Genomic DNA, 26,853 nt, shown 5'->3' on the forward strand with positions numbered 1-26,853 from the left:
TGTAAACCTGGAATTTATGCTTGATCGTATATAGCATGCTGAATTTTTATTTGCAGGCTTCAGAAGTTTAGTCAACATTTTCTGCTGTGGAAAGGTATAAAAGAACTGCAGCAATAAGACTCATATAAGTTGGCTAGGAATGAGCCAGAGAGCTAGCCAGACAAATTGGGCAGAGGTAAATAGATCAGACCCAAACGTTCAGTTTTTCAAGATCCAAAAACACATTTCAAAATGACCATACTTGGTCATATATTTAGGGCTCTTCCAGATGTAACCTTCATAGTGCTATCCTTGCTGTTCATTTTACTGTTGTTTTTGAGGATTCACACAACATTCTAAGAACATAAGAACATAAGAAGAGCCTGCTGGATCAGGCCAGTGGCCCATCTAGTCCAGCATCCTGTTCTCACAGTGGCCAACCAGGTGCCTGGGGGAAGCCCGCAAGCAGGACCCGAGTGCAAGAACACTCTCCCCTCCTGAGGCTTCCAGCAACTGGTTTTCAGAAGCATGCTGCCTCTGACTAGGGTGGCGGAGCACATTGTTCTGTTGCTATTCTGGTTTATTCCCTTCATTGTCCCATTTTTTTCTTCTACTGCAAAAAGGTGGGTTTATTGAGCAAACTGCCCTGGTATAGTTTTGGGTTTTTGCTGGCACAATATTCCTCATTCCTGGTGTGGTGTTTGATGTTGTTACCTGAAAATTCAAGTTGGTGCATTTTCACCTGATCACTTTTTTGGGAGGGGCAAGAGACCTTTTACTTTTTTGTACAAGTTAGGGGGGAAAGAAAAAAAGCACCATTTGCAGCAGGCTTGCAGAATGGGAGCTAGCAGGAAATGACATAACAAAGGGAGGAGGAGGGAGTGGGCGTTGACTCACAAAAGCATCGGAGCTAATCGTCTACAGGCCCCCAGAAATACGAAGCACAGATGGTTTTTCCTTCCCTTTTCAGATTAAACTTGGATTTATTTGCTGCAGATTAAAAGCTGAAAGCACTGGGACACCTTCCCTTTGCTTCCTACGTCATGTGATCACTGCGAATTAAACAGGCATGCAAGTAGAACCCAACTTCCTCGCTATTAGCTAGCCATTAGTGTTTGAGGGCTTATGCTGGCCTACTCTTGTAATTCAGAAATGTAGCCTACTAACAGCTCTCCTCACCCATCTTCAAAATGTTTTTCTTAGGGGCTCATTCATATTGGATGATAATTTAAAAAGTGAAAGGAAAAGCCATTTAGCTGTGCTATAAAATGTGTTTGCTGTTAATAAAAATAATTATCTTCTGCAATTGCATGCCAATTATTTTTTCCATGATTTACCTACCCAAAACATGTGAATGCATTGTTCAGCTTTTGTTTAGGATGCTATTGAATAACACATGCAATGAAGTCCATTGTGAGCTCATCACTATCATGGACATCATCAGAACTTTGTGTGTACTTCAATTTTACCTGAAGTTTCAAGATGTATCGTATTGTAAACCCACTTTTAAAGCACATCATCCACAGGAGTTCTCATGATGCTACTACAAGGAAACAATGCCTGCAATATTTAAAAACCCTAAGAACTCTTCAGCTTAGTGACTACAATACAATCTTTTTAGGAGAAACTGATATTTCAGAAAGTCTAATAACAGGGGGGAAAGTTCCCCATGAAGATAGTCTTAATTGGCCTGTATGGACAGTTGTACATGCTGGCAACAGCCAAGGATGGGTACCATGGAGATACAGAGTATTTCTAAGGGATGACTTACCCTTAGACCAGCCAGAAGATGTCTTTCAGGAACTCTGTGACTTCCTGTCAATAACCTATGGGAAGTGTGCCATTGTGGTCAAAGAGAAAAGACAGTCAAGAGTGAAAATTGAAGAGTCCACTCAAGAGGTAGAGATAAGTGAACCTCAGCCTACACCTCTGCCTTGTTTATCAAGCATCAAGTGCTGTCCTGAGATTGCTAAGGCCACAGGTCATGAACTTCTCTCAGTGCCTTTCCCCTACAACTACCTCCACCCTATGGATGCTGCCTGGTCATCTCTGAAATGGTTTATTATCAATAACAGAAAGGAGTTCTCTCTGACATCTTTGGAGAGGACCTTCTCATACCAGTGCATCCTCTTCAGTGATTTGATTGGAAAAGGAATCGAGAAGATGAGCCCAAACAAGTGGAAGATATCAGTAAGCAAAGTGCGGAGATGGGAAAACTACTACTTGGATAAGTTTTCCTAACTTGGATAGGCTTTCCTGACTTTTCTCCAGCCATTTGTCAAACGATCTTTGAAAGTTGGCTAGCTGATGTACTATTCTCCTTCTCAGCTTTAATTCTAAATCAACAGTACCAATAATGAATAAAAGCAACAATTTTAACATGACTTTAAGCAATATCATGCTGGGCTTATAAGTGCAATTTATGGAGATGGATTTCATTCAGTCTAGCTGCAGAAACTCACAAGAAGTTGTTTTGCCAAAGGGCAAAAGATTACAGGGTTTGTAATTTCGAGGCAATAAAAGACCCAGGAAAGAAAGGGTTACAACGCTTTTAATGAGAGAAATTAATGTCTATAACAGCAGTTAAAAGCAATTCCTATCTCACATTTATTTATTTATTTATTATTTGATTTATATCCCGCCCTTCCTCCCAGCAGGAGCCCATCCTCTCCTTCTGAGTTTACCAGGAGCTCCGATGACAGCGGTGAGGAGAAAGCCCAGCTGTTCAATGCCTGCGTGTAGATTGATGTCAAAGAAGCTCCTCAAGTAGGACTTGGGGGGCTCTATGTATACCAAAAGACAGCCCCCAGACCTGGGTGTAGCTCTGCCTCTTGTGATTTCAGTTCTACCTGTGAGACGCTTATCTTTACTTGGATCTCACGCTACTGTCTTTTGTTCATTCTGTTGGGTCAGCGTTTTGGAATTTTGCTGTCAGTTCAGCCTGAGAATATGGCTCTTTTAGGCAGTGTTCCCATCATATTTGAAAACATCCTCCCTGTTTGTTTTGTCTGATTAGGAGCCTTTCTTACCTCATCTGTGTTATATTCCCTGACTTCTGTACTGTATGAGAAAGTCTGCTTTGAGCATGCCTGCACAACAAGCCCAACTGGCCTAAGAGCAGGGAGTGGGTAGGACAGGACCATGGGACAAGAGGATGGAGCATGCCAAACTAAACCTCCTCGGTCCTCACATCGAGAAGTCTTGCAGGTCAGTTGGCAATACATAAGTAAAAGGGAGGGAATAAAACAAGCTAAATTGGGGGGGGAGTGAAACTAGGAGAAAATTAGAAAATAAAAGTGTCGTCAATATGCTAGTCCTAAACAGCTGAGTAGCTAACCTGTGGTCTTCCAGATGTTGTTGGACTCTGGCTCTCATCACCCCCAGCCAACATGGCCAATGGACAGGGATAGTGGGAGTTGGAGTCACCCCTGCAAACAGACTTACTCCCAGCTCTGTACTTGTGACAGACTGAATCCATATCATACGGACTAATAATAATAATAATAAATTTAATTTTTGTGTCACCTATCTGGCCGAAGCCACTCTAGGCGACGTACATGTTAAAATACAATAAAATACAATATAAACACAGCACAAAATACAATGCAGTCAACAATAACCATTTTAAATAGCAGCAGTATAAAACAATAAAACAATCAATAGACAATTTTAAACAATTTTAGCCCATCCCGGAGATCCCAAAGGCCTGTCCAAAGAGCCACTTTTTTAAGGCTCGGAGAAATATATCCAGGGAAGGGGCATGGCGAAGATCAAACGGGAGGGAGTTCCACAGAGTGGGGGCCGCCACTGAAAATGCCCTCTCTCTAGTCCCCACCAATCTAGCTGTTTTCGTCGGTGGGACTGAGAGAAGGCCCTGCGTGGCTGATCTAGTCAGGCGGCTTAGTTGGTGGTACTGGAGGTGCTCCTTCAGGTAAACTGGGCCGAGACCGTATAGGGATTTAAAGGTTAACACCAACACCTTGAATTGGGCCTGGAAAACAACTGGGAGCCAATGTAGATGAAATAATACTGGCGTAATGTGATCACGGCGGCGGCTGTTTGTGAGCAGATGAGCCGCCGCATTCTGCACCAGTTGTAATTTCCGGACCGTAACCCCACGTAGAGCGCATTGCAGTAGTCTAATCGAGAGGTGACCAGAGCATGTACTACCAGTGGGAGCTGATGAATAGGGAGGTAGGGTTGCAGCCTCCGTATAAGGTGTAGCTGATACCAAGCTGCCCGGCTCACTGCCGAAATCTGAGCCTCCATGGACAGCTTGGAATCAAGAACAACCCCGAGGCTGCGGACCTGATCCTTCAGGGGTAGACTCACCCCATTAAGCTTCAGGTCAACAACACCTAACCTTCCCCTGTCACCCACAAGCAGCACCTCGGTCTTATCAGGATTGAGCTTCAGCCTGTTCCTTCCCATCCACCCACTCACGGATTCCAGGCACTTGGACAAGGTTTCCACAGCCAACTCCGGTGAGGATTTAAAAGAGAGATAGAGCTGCGTGTCATCAGCATATTGGTGACACCACAGCCCAAAACTCCTGATGATGGCTCCCAGCGGTTTTACATAGATGTTAAATAGCATGGGAGAGAGGATAGAGCCCTGTGGCACTCCACAAATGAGGGACCAAGGGTCTGAGACCTCATCCCCCAATGCTACCTGTTGATGCCTGTCAGAGAGAAAGGATCGGAACCACTGTAAAACAGTGCCTCCTATTCCCAGTCCCTCCAGGCGATCTAACAGGATACCATGGTCGACGGTATCAAAAGCCGCTGAGAGATCCAGGAGGACAAGAAAGGTGAATTCTCCCCTATCTAATGCCCTCCTCATATCATCCACCAGAGCGACCAAGGCTGTTTCAGTACCATGTCCAGTCCTGAAACCCGATTGGTATGGATCCAAATAATCCGTTTCATCCAAGTGTGCTGACAACTGGTTAGCCACCACTCGCTCAATGATCTTGCCCAAAAATGGCAAATTCGAAATGGGGCGAAAGTTGTTCAAGACTTGTTCAAGACTAAGCTCTTAGTCAGAATGAATGAAAACACTGATTAGGAGGCACAGGGTTGGACTGTAACATAGCTGTTGTTTTCTGCCCTATGATTCTTTGACCACTTTCTTTACATCCTCCAGCCAATAGTAAATCATTCCTAGGAAATGAAGGTACCTTTTCCAGCATGATCCAGAAAAACTAGCATAGCAAAGCATACTCATTAAGAGCATGAACTCAGACCTGGAAGTTAGTTGAAATCTCAGCTGAGATTGCAATCCAGACCCCTCATCCCCCATGCTGGGGGTGAGGTTGAATGACTCTGCCAGGACCTCCACACACACAGTGACACCAGCTCCACTTCTCCAGTGCAGAGTTCCTTGTTCCACCTGCCAAAAGTATAGGTGGGCAGAAGTACCACTGGAGAGATTCCCACTGGTGGTAGCCCACAGAAAGCCTCAAAATGGGACATTCCAGTAGTGAAGAGGGCCTGAGTCAGCCCAGCATCCACTCGATCCCAAGACAGTCCCACTGCCATCACTTGAAGGCATCAGAGCCCGATCATTACACCACCTTCAGGGTAGTATATTGGGGTTAGAATTGCTCTGTTAACTATGAATTCACTAGGTGAGCTTTAGGCAATCCATTATCTCAACCTCAGATCCTAAGTATGATGTTCAAAGACAATTCAAGTCTAACCTACAAGGCTGCTCTAAGGATTACTAAGATAATGTAACAAAATTCTTTGTTAGGAGAATGCTTTATAAATACTTTTTTTGTAACAAGTACAAGTTATTTACATTTTAAAATATTTTTTCTGATTGCTTGAAAGGTTGAACAGTCAATGTAGTTAAGGGCCAACTGCTATTTCATTATGACATTCAATTTCATAGTGTTTAGTTTTGTATTTCTAATAATAGAATTATGCCAAGCAATATATATGATGTTCTGCCAGCAGATTCAGATTACATTTGAACAAACTGGTGAAATCCAATCATTGTTCTTGTTGAATTAGATTGCTATGGTTTCTTCTGAAAACCACCTACAGCCAACTGTCAAAGTTTCATCCAGCATATGTGACTCTCCTAGACACTCATTTCTCAGGTTTCATCACATAGTTCAAATAATTTTACATGAAAATGGGAATCAAGATGAGATATAGATATGAATCATAGTAATGAAAGAACTTCAAGGAGCTGTCCAAAATGTTTTGATTGAGGAACCATCCCAAAGTTTTGGATGTATAGGCTGCATATCATCAGCTAAGTGCTGGACAAGTGAAGACACTATCTCATTCAAGGGCCAGCACCTTTGGTGAAACCATTCAGATTTGAGGCAGATATAAAGTCATTGGAATGAATACACAAAAAGATCCAATATAGATACAAAGCAAACAGCTGCTAAGACTTTTGATCATTTAACTGAAATTTTAATCTCTAATATGAGAAGGGGAATTTTAAAACACAATACTAATTTAGAAATCCCAAATGATCACCATGTATGTTTTCCCAACAGTTTCTGAATATCGCCCTTCCTGCTGTCAGATTTGCATCCTTTTTTTCTTTTAAGGAGAGACTGAATGTTTGATACAAATCCTTTTAAGCTGTGAATCACCGTCCAATGAGTCAAAACAGATACAGTTGTATGGTAGAGGTTGGTGATACACAGTGGAATTTGTGGTGTGTTCTGGATAAATTTAAAAGCATACAGATATGTGTAGGAGTGAGTAGGTTGATGATATAAGTTGGTGATCATATGCCCAGGATGTCATTGCACAACAGCGTCAAGGCAATGAATCTGCTGCAGTGCTGACATCTTTACCATCTGGACCCACAGGCAAGAGGCTCTTGAGAAATTCCAGCAGGACTGCAAACTGTCACCCCACCATCCAGCCTAAACCAGTCCATCCAGCAGGTTAACTGTGATAGAGCCTCAGTTAGTAGATAAGGGACATGTAGCACAATCTTATGTATGTCAGCTCAGAGTTCAGCTAGCTGGTCTTACTCCCAGAAAAGCATGCACAGAATTGTAATGTTAGCTTTGTACCTTGCTCTGAACTATACCACATTGGGTATTTGGATAGATCTATTTATATTTTTCAGACAGATTAGGTCAAGGGATGGTTGGGTGGGGACAGGAATTAGAATCAACCTAAATCCACTTCCACTCCCAGGTCTCTCTTCAGACATTTCCCAGCAACCCCTACCCACCCTTTATTTTTCCCTGCTCCGTAACATTCTCTGCTCCTCCACTTTTCTGTTTCTTTCTGCTTCTTCTTTTTGGTCTTCCAGGATTTTTATGCTGTTTCCAAAAGGCTACTACAAACTCTTGTCATGCACTTCTGAATGAAAAACTATACCATAGTGATATCTTCTCCCATCCTTATTTTCATTTCTGATGGGCTTTGACGAGCCTCAGATATTCCTACAAATGTGTGGGAAAGAGCTGGAAACAATGGGGATTTGGAAGTCTCCTGTGGGGAGTGGGCAGATAGATGGGGAAGGACACAAGCGGCCCAGGAGCCTTCAGCTCAATGAAGTTCACTCCCAAGAACATACAGGACAGCATTTGCAGTACATGATACTTTTCTATATTTAGCATGATTCATCCTATCCAGCCTTACTCACTAGAGCTGTTCACTGTATTTCCACAGGATGGCAGTATGCGTGTGTGTGTGTGTGTGTGTGTGTGTGTGTGTGTGTATATATATATATATATATATATATATATATATATATATATATATATACACACACTAAAAATGACAGTTTTTAGTAGTTCTTGCAGTTTCTTACGGTTTTTGAGTAAGCCTTCTCCAACCTGTAACATCAACAACAAAAACCTGGATAGCAGAGATCTCTTCTTACACTGACTATGCTTTCTTACCAGTTGAAGACAAAGTTTAAAAAGCCATGTGGGCCAAGGAGCAGTGCTGTGTTGGGGAGCCAAGGTAAAAGACTGATTTTTCTTAACCGTTGCTCACACTTCTGTAGGAAGGTCTGTCGCAGTTTCGACACCTTGTCTGTAGTTTAATAAGCAGAATTATAAAAAAGATCTTCAAAGTTTTCCCATTTTCACTGATGTAACAGTCACTATTTCTGCTAAAACAAGGATCTTTCACTAGACCTTACCACTGTGTTATAAAACTACCTTGGCTCTGAAATAATATATTTTTAAAATCAAACTCAATATTAGAACCAGTGGGTTTAATCTATACCTAATATATCCTGAATATATCTATTATATATTAGGGACATAATTTTATTTGTAATTACCCAGGCAACATAAAAAAACCCATGTACTTTTAATAAGCCTTGCAATTCATAAAGAAAACCAAATGACCAGCCCAAAGTTAAGTGCTTTAAAATCCCATAGCTGGCAAGTTACATGAATGCTTAACTCTCCTGCTGAAATCAGACATAAAGCATACACTTGTGCATGTTTAGTTCCATTGTGTCCTATAAGGCTTACTCCCAGGGAAGACTGCATAGGATTGCAGCCTTACAACCATACTCAGAAGTATGCCCTATTGATTTAATTCAGGTGTAGGGAACCATCAGCCCCAGCATAGCCAATGGCCAGGGATGATGAGAGTTGTAGTTCAGCAACATCTGGAGGGCCAAAAGTTCTCCACACCTGGTTTAAATGGAACTCCGGTAAGGTGTACAAGACTGCAGCCATAAAATAATTTAAGTTGGGCTGTATCAAAAAGTCTTAAGTTGTTAAAATACCATGAAGCTCTTAAACCTAGTTTATATATGCTATGGACAAAAGTCTCTAAATTGGTGACAGCTGAATTTTCATATTTAGTTTTCAAACCTAAGTTTGAAATATATTGGGAGGAGAGGTATGACGCCTTTTCAGCTAAATGCAAAATTCTAGTTTCCTCTCCTATTCCACTTCAAGCCAAATTTCAAAGTATATAAGCTCAACCCTGCTAAATTTAGTCAGTGACAGAGTCCTTTTAAAACCAGTGGATCAGACAGGACTAGCTCAAGTCCAACTGTTTGCAATGGGACTTATTCATGACCAACTTTAGCTAAATCGGAACCCATAGGGGAAAGGCAGGAGTGTAGCAAATTAACTCATAAATAAACCTTGTTTTGAGGAAATATTTCATCTGTTTAATTTTGAAATGCTTAAATCATTAGAAAACTGTAGACAACCTCTTTTATCATAGCAAGTTTGCATGTACATTTGAAAGATTAAAATCAGATTTACAAACTTTTGTTAAGTTTTTATTATATAAATAACCGACAGGATATTCTTATTACATATACAAAAAAATCCAAGACAGTGTTTGTTTAAGTAAACGTTGGCCTTGGGGAATTACATTTCTCTGGCACAGCATTCAATTTTAGTGAAGTCTTCAACTCTCCCAGGAAAGGAATCCAAGCAAGCTGCCAAATGGCTACAAATCTGCACACAAAACAGAATAGTTACATTTGCAGCAGTGGATTGAAACAATAACCATCTTCCCACGTGGAAACCCACATGTGAGGTTAGAAGGAAAGTTCTTCAGCTTTGATGCCACTGGACACCTGTGGGAAGGGATGGGATCTGCTTTGTATGCAGAAGGTCATTCCAGGAAGGGCTATAAATGTCTTCCACCTAAAAGCCTGGAGAGTCGCTGCCAGCCAATGTAGACAATACTGAGCTAGATGGACTAATGGTCTGACCCAGTATAAGGCAGCTTCCTATATTCCTGTGTAGGACTGTGTGATTCACTATGCCATGACTCTTCTTGCTATTGTACGGAACAACTTATTTCACTGCCAATTCATATCTTGAAACCCAGACTACAGTTTTTCCTCTGCAAAGTGGTGTTGAGAGGTGATCTGCAGGGAAGACTCAGCAGGAGGACAGGGGCTTGACTCATCCTCCACCTGCTATCTTCCCTCTTGCAACTGCCTCCCAGCCAACCAAAATATTCTTAGGGAGGCCTAATCCCATATGAACCTGCATACCACATACTACTCTGAGATTAGGCGTTTTGCTCCAAAGCCATGGACTTCTCCCCACAGAGGGGTCCAATTAGCCTCCACAATCCTATTCAGAAGAGCTTTAGAAAGGGGAGCCGAAAGGTGTCTGAAAATGCTGTACACATCTGCTCAACTTTACTATTTAAGGATTTATTCCTTTTTCATTGTAATTTTTCAAAGTTTTAATAATGTATGCATTTTATGGTACGTCTGTGTTAGAATCATTTCTGATGCATTATATAGTAGAACGAAGGATGTAAACGTTTAAAATAAAATAAAATAAATGTTATCACTGAAACATTAGCTGAAAATGGAGTTTCTGAAACTGCCACAGGTAGTAAGCCAATCCATTTTGCAAATATGTCAGAATTAGACCATCCTATGCTTCCTATAATATTTTATAGATTCATTGCTCTCCTTGAAAGATGTTGGGTGTCTTCAGCTTTTGTACTCCAAATACATACAAACACTGAAATGCAGATCTCTTCGTGGTGTTTAGAATAACTAACTAACTAAATAGCAGCATGATAAACAAGACATTTCAAAACTCCAAGTTCACGAGCAACCTTTCCCAAGTGTCAAATTGTAGAAGTATGTACAACATTATTATTATTCTGCCTTTCACATTCTTGCTTAATTGTGTTGTTGGATCATAACTCTTAAAAGATGTGGTTAAGACAATTGGGAAGGGTTACAGTGATCTTTCCATCTTTTCTTTTCTATATCAAGTCCTCAAAGGAAAGAGTTCACCTCCCATAGAAATGCAAATGCATTTATTTGTTCAAAAATTGTTTTCCTTGTCATTTTTTGTTATCCACATAAGCTACTGGTATCATTTTGCTGTTGCACAAGTCCATGTTTAGTAAACGAGGGGGTTGTTTTTGCTTCTTTGGATACTTTTATTTGATATCATAATGTAGATTGTATGCTGCTGCTTCTGCATTCTTGCTTTATTTTGCAGTGTTTTATTATATATTTATTACAAACTTTATTATTGCATACAATACACAATATATGTCTAAACTATGTATTAAAATCAGTATTTAAACAGTTAATTTTAATACTTTTAGAAAAGGAGCCATTTCACTATTACAGAACTAAAATAACTATTATAAACAGATATAAATGTAACAGTTAATTAATAAAAGGAGCAGACTGATGCCTGACATGTTTTTCATTTAGCTTAGCTTAAAGCTTCTGACTTTTCCTTAAATGCATTAATGTAATGATTTCATAAATTCCATGCCCTGAAATTGATATAAGAAGTTACTGGGTTTCACTAATTTATACTTTCTCTAACTCTCTTTCCCTCCTTAAGCATTCCTGTTAACAGGGGTGTAGTGGTTTGGGGTCTCAGGGGGTCACAGAACCTTACTTTTTTGGGAGCACAGTCCCAGCCAGGTCCCCAGGTACGAGCCAATCATCATGAAAAAGAGAAATGTTAGCCAATGAGAAGAGTCCTTGCCCTTTCATGCTCATTGGAGACAATGAGGGTGAAAGGTGAGTCAGTAACTAAAACAAAGACACCCCTCTTCATGATGATTGGCTCTTAGGGATGTCTGTTGTAGTGGAGTGTGGACGTGGAGATGACACCAAGAGCAAGGGAGATGAGAGAAAGTGGAAAGAGGGTGTGGCTGTGAGAGGATGTGGTGTGACTATCATAAAGCGACCCTGCACTTCTGAATTTGCCACTGCACTATTGCCTGTTAGTTTAACTATATGTAACTGTACCCATAACATCCTTGTTAAATCTAATCGATTAGGCTTCTGATTTTCTTTCCATGCCTTGATGTAAACTGTTCTAGCTAGAGTTACGATGTATAGAGCTTGATCTTGTTGATTTACTCTTATATGATCTTTTACATAGTTTCATAATCGTGATAGAGAGTTCAGCGGTACCTGGTACCCAAATATCTCTTGAAGAACTGTGGTGACCATTTACTAATACGTTTCTCCCCTGGTAACACAACAGTGTCAGCACTTGCCATCACCCCTACTCCCAACTTTAAGTGGCTTCCGAGGGGACCAATGCCCCCAGTGAATAATTTTAAAAGTTTTCTTTATAACTGCTCAAAATTGAATATATAGAGATCTTGTTTATTAATAATAAATAATAAAAAAACCAAACCTGCTCCAGTATGCCGTACTGTAAGTCACGGTCCAATTTGGCTTTATATCCTGGATTTCCATATGGGTTCTTTATATTAACTAAGTTTTTACAAATTATTGAGAACACTTTTGACTTATTTTCTATCTGTGATTTTTCAAATTCAGTTTGTTCCCTATAAATTAAATGTCCATGTCCCAATCTGTTTAAATATGCCCTTATCTGTATAAATTGGAAGTGGGGTGAGAGACACTGTGCTTTCTGTGATGCCTGTTCATAAGTCATCACTTGAGCGCAATCCTGATACAGCTTCAGCCCTTTTGCTTTCCAAACTGGAAACATATACAGTTGGCCTTTAGGGTTAAATTTATCATCCTTTAAAACCAAGGCTATAGGTGATGTTCCTGGTGCTGGCTTACATAGGGGGCACATGGGGAGAGCAGAGGGAGGGAAAGTTCTGTTGCTTGCCTTAGCAGAACTGTTTAGTGGGATACTATCCATTGTGTGTTTTCTGAAGCAAACTAACTAAAAAGGGACCAAAAGTCCATCCAACCTGTGTAAGGCAAAACCATCACAACTCACTTCAAACACAGGTCAGCCTGCATCATCTAGACCACAGTGTGCCCCAAGCAGAGCATGTGTATTACAGGTACAGAGGCTGTACATACACCCAAGAAAATATGCATAGGATTAGGCTAAGAATTCTTCCCTATGCTTTATGACTGAGCCTTTTAAAAGCAAGAGATCTTGAAATTTTTTATGTGTATGGATTATTAAATATTAATTAACAATTAAAAGGTAAAGGTGTCCCCGCACTTGTAGTGCGAGTCGTTTTCGACTCTTAGGGTGACGTCTTGCGACATTTACTAGGCAGACCCTCTGCAAGGGTGGGGGACCTATTAAATTGGTCCGCCCCCAGAGACTAATGGATCCTGAGGGTTTCCAAAGGGCTCTGGGGGATTTTCCGACTGAGAAGACTGGCGCTCCTGTCGAAGCCCTGGTTGGATTGTGGAATACGGAGCTGACCCGGGCGGTTGACACGATCGCTCCCATGCGCCCCCTCCTATGTAGAGCTCATACAGCTCCATGGTATACCGTGGAGCTGAGAGTGATGAAGCAAGAGAGGAGGAGGCTTGAGTGCAGATGGAGGCGAACTCCTGACGAATGCAATTATGCTTTGGTAAGTGCTTCTTCTAAGCGGTATATAGTAGCGGTGAGGGCAGCAAAAAAGAGATATTTTGCTGCCACAATTAAGGCATCTCTCTCCCGCCCGGCGGAGCTCTTTAAAATTGTACGAGGGCTTTTACATTCTCGCCCTCGGGATATTATGGATTCATCTGTAGCCCGCTGTGATGAGTTCGCGAGGCACTTCCAGGATAAGATTGCATGCATTCGCCGGGACTTAGACTCCAATGTTATGACATTGTTATGACGAAGCATCCAGAACGCGGTCTTGTCCTTATTTATTGGATGAGTTTCAGTCTGTACAGCTTGAGGATGTTGACAAGATCCTTGGACTGGTGCAAGCGACCACATCTGTTCTGGACCCTTGCCCCTCTTGGCTGGTGAAAGCTGGCAGGACTGGAACCGCCGACTGGGCCAAGGAGATAATAAACGCCTCTTTGAGAGAGGGAGTGGTCCCTGACTGCCTAAAAGAGGCGGTAGTGAGACCACTCCTGAAGAAATCCTCTTTGGACCCAGATAACCTGAACAACTATAGACCTGTGGCGAATGTTCCATTCTTGGGCAAGGTACTGGAACGGGTGGTTGCCGGCCAGCTCCAGGGGCTCTTGGATGACACTGATTATCTTGATCCATTTCAATCCGGTTTTAGGCCCAGTTTTGGCACCGAAACAGCCTTGGTCGCCCTGTACGATGACCTTTGTCGGGAGAGGGACAGGGGGAGTGTGACTCTGTTGATTCTCCTTGATCTCTCAGCTGCTTTTGATACCATCGACCATGGTATCCTTCTGGGAAGACTCACGGAGTTGGGAGTTGGGGGTACTGCTTGGCAGTGGCTCCGCTCCTACTTGGTGGGTCGCCACCAGAAGGTAGTGCTTGGGGAACATTGCTCGATACCCTGGACTCTCCATTGTGGAGTCCCGCAGGGATCGGTACTGTCCCCCATGCTTTTCAACATCTACATGAAGCCGCTGGGTGCGGTCATCAGGAGTTTTGGGGTGCGTTGTCATCAGTACGCAGATGACACGCAGCTCTATTTCTCCTTTTCATCCTCCTCAGGTGAGGCTGTTAATGTGCTAAACCGTTGCCTGACCATGATAATGGACTGGATGGGAGCTAACAGACTGAAGCTCAATCCAGACAAGACTGAGACGCTATTGGTGAGTGCCTTCTCTGCTCAGATGGTGGATGTTCATCCTGTTCTTGATGGGGTTACACTCCCCTTGAAGGAACAGGTTCGTAGCTTGGGAGTTCTTTTCGATCCTTCCCTGTCTCTTGAGGCCCAGGTGGCCTCGGTGGCACGGAATGCTTTTTACCGTCTTCGATTGGTAGCCCAGCTAAGTCCCTATCTTGACCGTGACGACCTCGCTTCAGTTGTTCATGCTCTGGTAACTTTTAGATTAGACTACTGCAACACGCTCTACGTGGGGCTGCCCTTGAAGACTGTTCGGAAACTACAGCTAGTCCAGAATGCAGCGGCCAGATTGTTGACGCGGACCAGAAGGTCCGCTCATATAACACCTGTTCTGGCCCGTCTGCACTGGCTTCCTATTTGTTTCCGGGCTAGATTCAAAGTGCTGGTTTTGACCTATAAAGCCCTACACGGCATGGGACCGCAATACCTGGTGGAACGCCTCTCCCAATATGAACCTACCTGTACACTACGCTCAACATCTAAGGCCCTCCTCCAAGTACCATCCCATCGAGAGGCTCGGAGGGTGATGACTAGAACCAGGGCCTTTTCAGTAGTGGCCCCCGAATTGTGGAACAGACTTCCTGATGAGGTGCGCCTGGCGCCGACGCTACTATCTTTTCGGCGCCAGGTGAAAACCTTTTTATACTCCCAGGCATTTTAAAGTGTATTTTAAACAGCATTTCCGTATTTTGGATGTTGTTTGGTTCGTTATTGTTTGTTTTTATTATTATTATTTATTGTATTTATTGTATTTATATATTGTGCTTGTTTTTATCTTTTTGTACACCGCCCAGAGAGCCTTCGGGCTTAGGGCGGTATATAAATTAAACTAAATAAATAAAATAAATAAAATATATGGGGTGGGATTGCCAGTTCCTTCCCCGGCCTTTCTTTACCCCCCAGCATATGCTTGGTACTCATTTTACCGACCACGGATGGATGGAAGGCTGAGTGGACCTCGACCCCTTTAACCGGAGATTCGACTTCCTCCTTTCGTTGGAATCGAACTCCGACCGTGAGCAGAGCTTTGGCTGCGTTACTGCCGCTTACCGCTCTGCGCCACGGAATATTGTTGCAGTGAAGTTGCCTGACATGAAGGTCTTTCTTAACTAGCCAGGCCAAAACTCTCTAATTTGATGTGCTGCTGGATCTGTGACTGTATGTGTTTGTGCAACAGTGCTACTCAGTGCACTATAAGAGGAAGCTGTCATATACTGAATCAAACCATTAGTCCATCTAGCCCAGTACTGTCTACATTGGCTGGCAGCAGCTCTCCAAGTTTTCAGACAGGATACATTCCCAACTCTACCTGAAAGTGCTAGGGTATGAACCAGGGACTTTCTGTATGCAAAGGAGATCCTTTACCACTAAGCTACAACCTTGATTTATAGCTCTTCCCCTCAGAGGAACTGGCCCCCATCCTTCAAAACTACTCTTAAGCTAGACAGCTGATCCTTTGACTTAAGAAGTAGTGGGAGTTATTCTGCTCTCCTACAACACTGCCCAAACGAGGTCCAGTAAAGGAAATATTATTTAGTGCAGTTTATGCGAATAGAATGTCTGCCCAGGATGACAATTAAGATGTATGCCTCTTCTGCTATGTTTCTAAGATATTTTTAAAGTTGGCTAAATATTTTTGGTGCCATTGTGTTCCCATAGTGATCAGTGTGGTTTAAATATGATATTTTAGCTTCCAGAGCATTGCACTGGCACAAGCCCTACTAAACTAAAGTACAGTTTATGTTAGTGGAAAGGTTGAAGGATCACAGCCTGAGAAACAGGACTTCCCGCTGCCCTCCTGGAGTTATTTTCATCCATAATGCAAATCTGGAAAAATGTGTTTAAATGAATTAATGTAATTCAATAACTGGTGTTGATTTTCATCTGTGCTGTTCATATGTCCAGAGGATTTTACATCACACATGTGGAAGGAAAAAGTGTAGGAATTTTGCCCAGGTAAAGCCCCAAAGACTGCTAAAGTGGCAGCCCAGTGGTGTGACAGTAAGCCTTTACCTGATCATTTACAGTTTTTGAGGACAGAACTGAACAGTGACTGGGCAAAATTACTGCAACCTCTTGAAAACCAAGTTGATAATCTGATAGCCAAGGTCTCAGATGTAGCTATGACAGCAAATGGTGCATATGAGCAGGGGCTGAAGCATCAAAGAAAGATAGAAAAAATGTCAGGGGTAATCAGAGAATTGTAGCTTAAGGTTCGCTTGTGTGGAGTGAAATCTGGCTTAGGGGGGCAAGATGTGGTGTCTTTTCTAGTCCTGAATCTGATTGCAGATGCCTTTCGAGAGGGCGCACAGGGCCCTGGGAGCACGTCCCTCTGACAGCAACCTCCCCAAAGATATTATTGTTCGCTTCTATTGTTTTCCACTAAACGACAAGCTTGCTTGCTCTGGTAAGCTCCAAGCTAGATTACTGCAATGCACTCTATGTGGGGCTGCCTTTGAAGATGGTTCAGAAACTCCAGTTTGTGCAAAATGCGGTGGCCAGATTGGTAACAGGGACCAAATGGTTCGAACATATAAAACCGATTCTGGCTCACTTGCATTGGCTGCCTGTATGTTTCTGAGCTCGATTCAAGGTGCTGGTTTTAACCTATAAAGCCTTAACACAGCTTGGGACCACAATACTTGATGGAACGCCTCTGCCGACACGAACCCACCCGTACACTATGCTCAGAATCGGAGGGAAACTGGGAGTCTGGCAACAAGGGAGAGGGCCTTCTCAGTGGTGGCCCCCAAATTATGGAATGATCTTCTTGACGAGGCATGCCTGGCGCCAACACTGTTATCTTTTTGGTGTCAGGTCAAGACTTTCCTCTTCTCCCAGGCATATTAACAGCATTTGAATAGCATGTGTTTTTAACTTGCTTATTGGTTTTTATGGGTTTTAATTTGGTGTGGTTTTAAATTTGTATACTTGTTTTTAATGTTCTTAATTGTTGTAAATTGCCCAGAGAGCTTTGGCTATGGGGTGATATATAAATGCAATCAATCAATCAAGCGTCCCTCAGTCATGACATCTAAGGCTGTCCAAACTTGCATGCTTAGGGCATGTGAGGTGTATATCCAAGTACTACAGAGAAATCTTTCTGTATTACTGTACTGGACAATGAAGCATACTAAAGACTTTCTGCAGTAAAGCCTCAAGCCTGAAGACACATGGGATGGGATGGGGTTCAGATGAGCCCTTTCCCTTGGTATGAAAGTTGTACAGGTTAACCAAGGTTCAAGGGTAGAGGTCCTCCACACAAGGGGGGGCAATCCCCAAAGAGTCAAGATCCCCTCCCCCTCATGCAGAGGGACTCTACATGTATACATCAGCACATGCATAGGGCCCCTTCTTATGTGCTCCGAATGTGTGGGGGTTGGAGACAGACCGCACGATTCCACAATTCTTCTCACACCTTCTTTACACCGGCTGTCACCAATCTGGCACCTTCCAGACGTTTCAGACTACAACTCCCATCAGCCCCAGCCAGCATAGGCTAGGACTGATCTGAGTTGTAGTCCCAAACATCTGGAGGGCACCCAGTTGAAAAAGGCTGCTTTACACTCATGGCTGTGATTGGGGTCATCCAAGAGACATTTCTATATTATCAAACATCATTCCTTCCAGTTAGACCATACCTTTTAAGATTTTTCAGTTTTCTTTTTTATGTTCCCTTTTAAGTTTCTCCTCTTGTTCTTTTCTCATTTTTTCTTCAAGCCTTTTCCTCTGGTACATTTTTGCTCCAGCAAATGCTAAGCAAAGAATTAACGTTTTAGCTGCTAAAATGTACATTAGCAGTGGGAAATTTTCCAGCACCTAAAACAGAAAACAAAAACATATACATCATCTGCTACAATTCAAACTTGTGAAATTCTTTTCTGATAAGTGGTACAGATATGCTCACATGCTTCAAACCCACAACAGGCATGCAGACGTTGTCTGCCTAATGTCAAGATTAGGAAAAGGCAAAGAATTAAGAGCATAAAAAGACCAGACAGTCTAAAGAGTGTGTTCATCTATGGAGATAATGTATAGTCTATCGGCAGCTGAGAGAGACAATCGTCTTTTGCTGATGTAACAAAACTTGCATGCAAAAAAAGCTTTTTTTACATGCTGCAATATAGTTTTTTACTGTTGGCTATAAACTTGTTTCTCAACTACCGAATGACTACAGTTGCAAAGCAATTAATTCATATAGTAGAAGAATGCACAAATTAACAATTTCTGGGATTAACAGTTGCTGCTAAACTGAGGGTTGTTCTTTAAGAGGGGTATTCATCCACACAAAACATACCAGAACTATTTCTTTCAAACTCTTTGACTTAGAAATGAGCATGCAAGGTTTTATAGATTAAGTGTCCTCACCTTCCAGTTCAGTAGCAACATCTTGATTCTGCAACAGTGTCAAGGCTTACACCTCAGGCTCAGCCAAACAATGCTGGTCAGATTAATAAGAAATGAGGTGGGTAAAAAAGCCACCTGAAAAATAGATATCAGACAGTTTATTTGTGCCTCAGATATATCGGAAAGTGCTGGGGGCAGAATCACCTGACCAAAATATCCAGCCAATATGTTTGAAAAGATATATTAACGAGTGTTGACTATATAGTCATACTGGAAGTTCACACATAATAATTTCACTCCTCCTGCTGCTTGGAGAGATATAGAACTTTCAAGAAAGCCCTCACAGTGTCTGAAAGGGAGATGTTCATCTGCTGAGTGACAGGAACAGCAACCAGTTGGAGCGCAAGAAACAGCAGAGAATTGACTGGTTGGAGACAGGTGCCATTGCTATATAGGGCTATCGCTTTCCACTCACCGAAAGTTCCAGCAGCTACTCAGCTAAAAAAAGGATTAATTGCTGCTTTGTAAAAATACAGACAGGCTCCAATTCAGCTACTAAAGTTAGTTGTGACCAAGTCCTAATAAAACCAAAGGGGCTTAATAACATAATCTCGTCCATGTCTCCTTAGAAGCAAGTCCCGCTCAGTTTAATGGAGCATCCTTTAATGGAGGGGGTATAGAACTAACTTATTCCATTGGTATCAACAGTCATGACTAGCTTTCTGGATTTTGGTCGTGGTTTGGTAGTTTTCTGTGGAATCAGCACTTTAACTACAAGGGTGTAGTCAGTTCTGCTACTGGAGAGTCAAGGCCTGATAGTTAGCAAGGGTGCAAGTGCATAAATCTTAATCATCCTAGTGCAACAAACAGCAGAAAATAGACTTGTTGGATTAGATTGTGAAGATTGGGCTATGGGGAGGAGGAACCCATATAAACCCAACTCAAGAGTCTCAGACCTTGAATGCAGTACCAGAACTGATCTCTTATTTTAATACTAAATGAATGAACATATAACTCCAGATAAAACAGAAGGAAACCAAGTCAGTTAAGATTCCACAGAGAGGTTGCTGTGTTTTACTCAGCAGAAGTATGTTAATTGTCCTGGGGTTATATCCATTCAGATTGCAGGTGGGGTGTTGCATATCTGAATGCTCTCCCAAAAAAGGAAGTCCCATTATGCACAAAGTTGGCATATTAGGGAAACCCCTGTGCTCCCCTTGAGAGGTACACTCTTCCCCTGTACAGGAGGTTTCTGATGTGGGGAAATGTTCAAACATTTGGGTGTCCATACATGACCACTCACCATTTTGACCTATGGCACTGGCATCGGCAACTGCCACATAATATTAGTTCCACGCTTCCAAGAAATCAATCTTTTAGTGTGGCACCACCTACACTTTGGAACACCCTTGCCATTGACATTAGGCAGATGACTTCACTGTATTGTTTTTGGTGCCTACTAAAAACACCCAGACAGATGATTTTAGTAGATATGCGTGTTTTAAAATTACTGATTTTTTATAATTTGTTTTTAATGTTTGTTTTTATTGGTATTTTAAATGAATATTTTATACAGTCTTGTAAACCGCTTAGAGGACTTTTGTTCTAGTAAGTGAAGTATACATTTTGTTAAACAAACATAAATAAAATATGATCCCAGAACTGCATACTGAAGTAGTACAGCATCCTAAAGGAACTGTTCTTTATACTTTTCGGAATATGTAGATCTTCCCTTAGCTGAATTGACAAAAGAGATTCCAAAGGCCATACAGCAGTTACAAAAATCTAAGAAACTGCATTTTGGCCCCAATCGAGGGTGAACTAGCTGGCCTCCAAATTTGGCATATTAACTGCCAAACTGCTCATAACATGTTTGAGAAGCAAGAATGGGGGCCTCTGGTACCCACTTCCCATAGTGACTAGGCTGAATTTGTTTGGCTCTGGCAGTAAAGAGGAGGGAGGAGGAGCAGCAGAAGTCCAAGGCAAGGAATCCAAAGCCACTCTCTATGCATGCACATGTGCATTTTGTGAAACAAAATAAAAAAAAATGAAAACACAAAAATAAAGTCAGGCCTCAGCAGCAACATCCAGGCTATTAAACTTGAGAAGTGCTCCTGTCAGTTTTCCAGATTCTTTCTTTTTCCTGAGACCAAAAACCTTTTCCTGTCACTCTGGCATGGATGATTTTTTTCTATTTCAGAGTAAAAACACTAGCACTTTACTGAAATAAAATGCCTGGAACAGGAGGGAAAGCTAATTTCTTTAATAATAATAATAATAAATTTTATTTTTCAGCCGCCTATCTGTCCGGGTTAGGGACACTCTAGGCGACGAACAACAAGAATAAAAACAATACATATAGATCAACATAATCAAATTTTAAGCTAAAAAACCATTCATTAATTCAATTGTAACATGTTAATCTGTCCCAATCTTGTAGGCCTGCCTGAACAGCCAGGTCTTCAAGGCTCGGCGATAGCTGGACAGGGAGGGAGCATGTCTGAGATCGAAAGGGAGAGAGTTCCAGAGGGTAGGGGCCACAACAGAGAATGCCCTCTCTCTGGTCCGCACCAGCCTAGCTGTTCTCACCGGTGGGACCGAGAGAAGGTCTTGCGAGGCTGATCTTGTCAGGCGGCACAATCGGTGATTCTGGAGGCGTTCCTTCAGATATACTGGGCCGAAACCGTATAGGGTCTTAAAGGTCAACACCAACACCTTGAATTGGGCCCGGTAGACAACTGGTAGCCAGTGAAGATCTAATAACACTTTATACTATTCTGACTTCCCCCCCTATGCTGTTCTATACAGAATTATTTTTATTTGACTCAGAACCCTTTACATAAGGGCTTTACTCTCACCAATTTATATCTATGTACAACTGGATGCTTACCACCCATACTTGGAAGTAGCTCACAGATTTCAAGGGAATCTACTTTCAAGTAAGTGTGCTTAGATCTACAGTTGCAGCAGTTTATTCTGAAATCACTCATTTCAAGTACTTTCTCTGCAAAGTCACTTTCAGTTTTCAGTACCTTCTGTCTCCTAGCTTATATAGTTTCTTGCACTGTTTTCACCTTCGTTTGTCTGTTTCAGCTGAAGCTCTAAACAGAAAACAGTAAATGAAAAAACTGCATGTCTGATAAGTAAGATTCTCTGTTTGGTATGTTAACAGAAGTATAATTTCTTCACACTGATATCAGTGGCTTAAAAAAAACCCTTACATGTGCTTTCAAGGTTAAGTTCTATTTTGAAAGCCATAGTATCACGTACACAGCAAATGTTAAATATTTGTTTTCGGCCCGAAAAGTCAGATAATGTGTAGATACAAATTATCTATACCCTGTCACAGTTTGTTGTCCTAAAACTATGAGATCTTTCTCAGCAAAAGGAGACCAAACTGAGCACCTCAGCTTGGACTATGACCCGGGAGACCAGGATTCAAATCCACACTCAGCCTTGAAGCTTACTGGGTGACCTTGGGCCAGTCACTGCCTCTCAGCCTAACCTACCTCACAGGGTTGTTGTGAGGATACAATGGAGAGAGAGAGAACCACATATTCCACTTTCAGCTCCTGGAGAAAAAGGTGGGATATAAATTCAATAATAAATAAATAAACCATAGCTATTTCTCTCTCTCTAAACTGGTTGCTTACTGTATAGATTCCAGCTGAGTCAATCAGGAAAGTTAAAACTTCACATGACATGCAACAATAAGGGTCTGCCTGTACATTAAATGCAGGTGCATATTGTTAACCCCCTATGGGTGCTTTAAATAAATAAACCACCTTTTAAAAAGAGCAATTTAGAGCAGACAGCTTATGATCAAACTACATGTTATGCTTAAAAGAGTTTTAAAGTGTATCTGCAAACTATGCATTAAGCATAACTTATAGTCAGACCCTTAAATCTTCTCCATTCCCCACCTCACTTCTCTGCTCCTTACAAATGGTTTCGTCCACTAAGAAAACATATTTGGGACCTCACAGGGGCAAAGGCAATACAGGAAGGCAGGGAGATTTGGAGCAGGAAATGGCCAGTGGGGAAATGATTCAGCATCTACCGTTCATTTCTTCACTAGATTGCACCATCTTGAAACTGCCCCAGCCCCACCCTTTCTTATTTTATCGTTTACATTATTTATGGACTACCAAAACCAAAAGTCTTCTGGGCAGCTCACAGAATAAAGATTTAAATACAGCAAATTAAAATGCAGCATTACTATAAAAATGCATTCAGATAAAACATAACATTAAAACAAAACCAAGGAAAACAAAATCACATCAAAGAAAAACAAAGCAGAGAATTTGCAAAACTCAAAAGAGCTAAAACAACATTAAAAGCCTTGGGAAAATAATGAAGTATTTTGCTTGGTGCTAAAAGTATATTAAACTGGTGCCATGCACTCTCTGGAGAGAGTATTCCATGTCCAGGGGGCCACCACTGAAAAGGCCCTTTCACTCATAGCCACCCAGCGTACCTTCCTTGGACATTTCTCTCAGATGAAAATATTGAAGTCAAATACTGAGGTCCCAAGCTGGGAAGGGACTTAAATGTCACTTTAATTGGGTGTCGAAAGTAACCATCGGAGTTTAGTTGCAGACTTTTGCATTTGGAAAATCCTGAGGTTTCAAAAACTAGTGATAAACAACAGCAACATCTGAGGCACCCCCAAGAACACTTCAGACCAAAAATGGACATAAAACATAATTGTGTTTATCAGTTCATAACAATATCCCCTTGCCAGCAAGAAACGTTGGATATTCTCCCCCATGTACCTCAATGATTGTAACTATGGCAGCTAACTGCTATGCTGCCTGCTCACCCCCAACAGCAGTTATAATCAGCCTCTAGCAGAGGTATGCAATATTCCCTATGCCGGGAGCAGCAAACCTTTTCAGCCCATGGACCACATTTGTATCTTCATGTGCCCTGCAGACCAGGTTGGGCAGCTGAGCCAATCACCTGACATCATTATGATGCACTTCAAAGTGAAGGCCATGTCTTCACCTGCCTCCCACCTAATGTCACATGTGCAGTAGCAGCTGGCGGGGCTGCATTACTGTCCCAGCTTCCCAACACCATGCATCGCTGAGGGTTACCAAGAAGGGAAGGTACAAGGCTGTGGGGAACTCGGCACAGCAGCAGAGCCAGTCCATTGCTCCCAACACTGTGCCTGCACCACACGGAGCTTCCTGTTGATATGCCCCTCTCCCTCTCAGTAACCAGCAAAGTGCAGTGATGGGCAGCCAGAAGAGCAGCCCCGGCAGCTGCTACTGCCATAGGACATTAGAGGCAGGGCAAGGGGTGGGATTTGGGGGGAAAGGCCTCACGGACCAAATTAGGACCCCTGCCAGGCCTAATTAGGCCTGCAGGCTGGAGATGCCCCAACCCCTGCTTATCTGGGGCATGTTGAAACCCCAAAATTGCTAACTACTAATGTTGCACTGAGATTTGCCAGTGAGGACCTTCTGCCTGTTCAGGTACACCTTGCAGTAGCCAGTGAGACGGCCTTCTCAGTTGCAGCACCCCATTTGTGGAATCAGTTCTCCTCTAAGGCAGGTGCTGACACTGATATCATTCTGGTGCTTCCTTAAAACTTTTATTTTCTTCTGAGCCTTTGCTAGCCTTTAATATCTGCTTTGGCTATAACTGTGTTGGTTTTATATCTGCTGCAGTTCTTATATTATTGTTTTATTGTAATTTTGATAAAATGCATTATTGTGAATTGCCTTGTGATTTTTTAAAAATGAGATGCAGTATAAAATATATAAATAATAATAAAATACCTAAATTGATTGGGAAACCAATTAATAAACTGGTCATGTGATCAACCGGCCACTTAAATGACCTTATGCAGACAAGCCACTTTTTAATGGCATCAGAGCAACATCTGATAACAAAGGCAGGTTTCTTCTCCCTAGTCCTGAAAGATTCTGAGTACAAAAAAAACACTTCCTAACCTGCATTGTAGGCATAGCTATGTTTTAAAATGGACTTTTGCCTTTTATACAGAGCTATGTTGCACGTAATACTAAGTCAAACCATGGCTTAGCATTAACGCATGGACTCACAGAGAGGAGATTGTAAGCGCTTTGCTCCGCCTCCTTTGTCTTGCTCCAGACAAACCATAACCTGTAACCAAGGTTTGTTCTTGGGTCCACAGGTCATGGTTTGTCTGGAAGAGACATGGCATGGCAGCACAGCAGCAGCAGGATCAGAGGAGGAACACAATGGCTGCAATGTTCTCTCCAGGAACTGTGATGCCCGTGTGTGTTTCACTTAGCCATAGTTTGGCTTAGCATTACATAAAAACCAGCTCATTCTCTGTGTGTGTGTAATTTACTGTGAAATCCTGTTCATATCTACTCAGAAGTAAGTCCTGTTGAGTTCAATATGACATATCCCCATGTAAGTGTATATCAAGAATGCAGCCTTAATTTCATTTACATTTAGACCTGCTTTATTATTGTTGTTGTTGTTGTTATTAATTAAACGTTGATATCCTAATACTCGTAACTAGATGATCTGCAATATAATACAATACAAATGCAGCTGCAGAAAACTGTTTACTATAAATAATAATCGATGGCAATAGTTTAGATTTAAATTTCACTGTTTCATAACAGTTAACTTATTTGGGATTTTGTAAACATAAATTATCTGAGAGATATAAGATGGTTATGCTGCTCCAGAATTTCCAGTGGACTAAAAATAATAAAATATAGCAATACGTACTGAACTACAGTGTAACTATGCAGCTTATTTACTTTTATGGGAATTAGGTATAAAATGAAACCAACTACTACATAGCAAACGTCTCTTTGAGAACCTCTTGCATCCAGTTTTGTAGAGGCAAATTCAGATGTGCTTTTTGATAGTCATACCACACCTAGGGTTGCCAGGTTCAGGGTCTGAGACTGATCCTGTATCTTTAGGAGAAGAGAAAGTCAGCCAAGTGCAGGTGTTCTTGCAACACGGTAATGGGAAAAACCACAAGGTGGAATTCTCCCTTCCCAGAGGTCTTCTGTATCTTTAAAGTTGTGCAGGGGGGAGGGAGAATTCCACCTTGTGGTTTTTCCCATTACAGTGTTGCAAGAACACCTGCACTTGGCTAACTTTCTCTTCTCCTAAAGATACAGGATCAGTCTCAGGCCCTGAACCTGACAACCCTATGTTCTAAGTGTGTCCAAAATTCTAGTGACTGATAGCACAATTCTATGCATGTTTACTTGGAAGTAAGCCCCACTGTATCCAATGGGGCTTACTCTCAGGTAAGTGTGCTCAGGACTGCAGCCTAAGGCTATGTAAACCAAGAGAGTAAATGCCACTGAAATCCATGGAACCCATTTCGGAATAAAAATGCCTAGGCTTGCATTCTCGCAGGCACACTTATTTGGGAGTAAACACCACTAAACTCTGTAGGATTTATGCCCGAGGAAATATGGGATAAGGTTATAAACCTAGCACACTTCCTTGGGAGTAAGTGCAATTGAACGTATTTCTGATGCATGCGCATAGGATCAGGGTGCACAATATCAGATTGTCTTTAAGGAAGATTCTGAAAGCGGTTATTAAAATTATGAAAATAGGAGCAAAAGAGAATTTCAGTCGCCCTTTTTTAAAATGTGGATCGTGCAAATTGATACTATGCATGTTCACCGAAGCAACGTGCTCCAGACTTCAGCGGAGCTTACGTCCAAATAAGTGTGCAGAGAATTATAGTTATCGGTACTTAAAGGTGTAAAACGACTACAAAAGTAATAGCAATCTGGCAATCATAGTTCTTTTCCGAAGGTAAAGATAAGGCCCACAGCATTATCAGTTTAACAATTTTTTTAAAAAATGTCTGTTGCAAATAATCCTAATAACGTCATGCATTTTGTGATTTAAAAGGCACAATACCTTACACGCAGCCATTAAACGCAGGAAAAAGCTATAAACTACTACTCCCAGAAGCCTTGCTGTTTGAAAAATGCGTCACCGCGTACGTCAACTACTTAAAGCTAGTCTTTAACCCTTTCATCAGTAGTTCTGTGGAAAGAAAGTAGCGTGACACAAG

At 41.8% G+C, this 26,853-nt stretch overlaps 2 protein-coding genes across 5 annotated transcripts; one reads left to right on the forward strand and one right to left on the reverse strand.

The window, feature by feature from the left end:
• Nucleotides 1-1,461: 1,461 nt before the first annotated feature.
• C5H21orf140 (chromosome 5 C21orf140 homolog) lies at nucleotides 1,462-2,220 on the forward strand. Its single transcript, XM_061629476.1, has one exon. The coding sequence runs from the start codon at nucleotides 1,462-1,464 to the stop codon at nucleotides 2,218-2,220; it is 759 nt and encodes a 252-aa protein (XP_061485460.1).
• A 6,986-nt stretch (nucleotides 2,221-9,206) lies between these two features.
• SMIM11 (small integral membrane protein 11) lies at nucleotides 9,207-26,770 on the reverse strand. 4 transcript variants are annotated; one of them, XM_061627726.1, is made up of 5 exons: nucleotides 26,697-26,752; nucleotides 21,827-21,895; nucleotides 18,816-18,929; nucleotides 18,089-18,266; nucleotides 9,207-9,400 (listed from the first exon to the last, which is right to left on the reverse strand). In XM_061627726.1, the coding sequence occupies exons 3-4, from the start codon at nucleotides 18,834-18,836 to the stop codon at nucleotides 18,102-18,104; spliced, it is 186 nt and encodes a 61-aa protein (XP_061483710.1). In that variant the 5' UTR covers nucleotides 18,837-18,929; nucleotides 21,827-21,895; nucleotides 26,697-26,752; the 3' UTR covers nucleotides 9,207-9,400; nucleotides 18,089-18,101. The 4 variants fall into 4 exon arrangements, with proteins under 4 accessions (XP_061483710.1, XP_061483712.1, XP_061483713.1 ...); XM_061627728.1 differs by lacking the exon at nucleotides 26,697-26,752 and adding an exon at nucleotides 22,304-22,323; XM_061627729.1 differs by lacking the exon at nucleotides 21,827-21,895 and having other exon boundaries at nucleotides 26,697-26,770.
• Between the last annotated feature and the right edge of the window lie 83 nt (nucleotides 26,771-26,853).

The sequence above is a fragment of the Rhineura floridana genome, chromosome 5, assembly GCF_030035675.1.
Source record: "Rhineura floridana isolate rRhiFlo1 chromosome 5, rRhiFlo1.hap2, whole genome shotgun sequence".
NCBI lineage: Eukaryota > Metazoa > Chordata > Lepidosauria > Squamata > Rhineuridae > Rhineura > Rhineura floridana.

Coding starts and splice junctions, on each gene's coding strand:
- C5H21orf140 (XM_061629476.1), top strand. CDS start 1,462: ATGTATCGTATTGTAAACCCACTTTTAAAGCACATCATCCACAGGAGT.
- SMIM11 (XM_061627729.1), bottom strand. CDS start 18,836: ATGTTGCTACTGAACTGGAAG. Junction 18,267..18,815: donor TGTTGCTACTGAACTGGAAG/GTGAGGACACTT, acceptor TTTCTGTTTTAG/GTGCTGGAAAATTTCCCACT.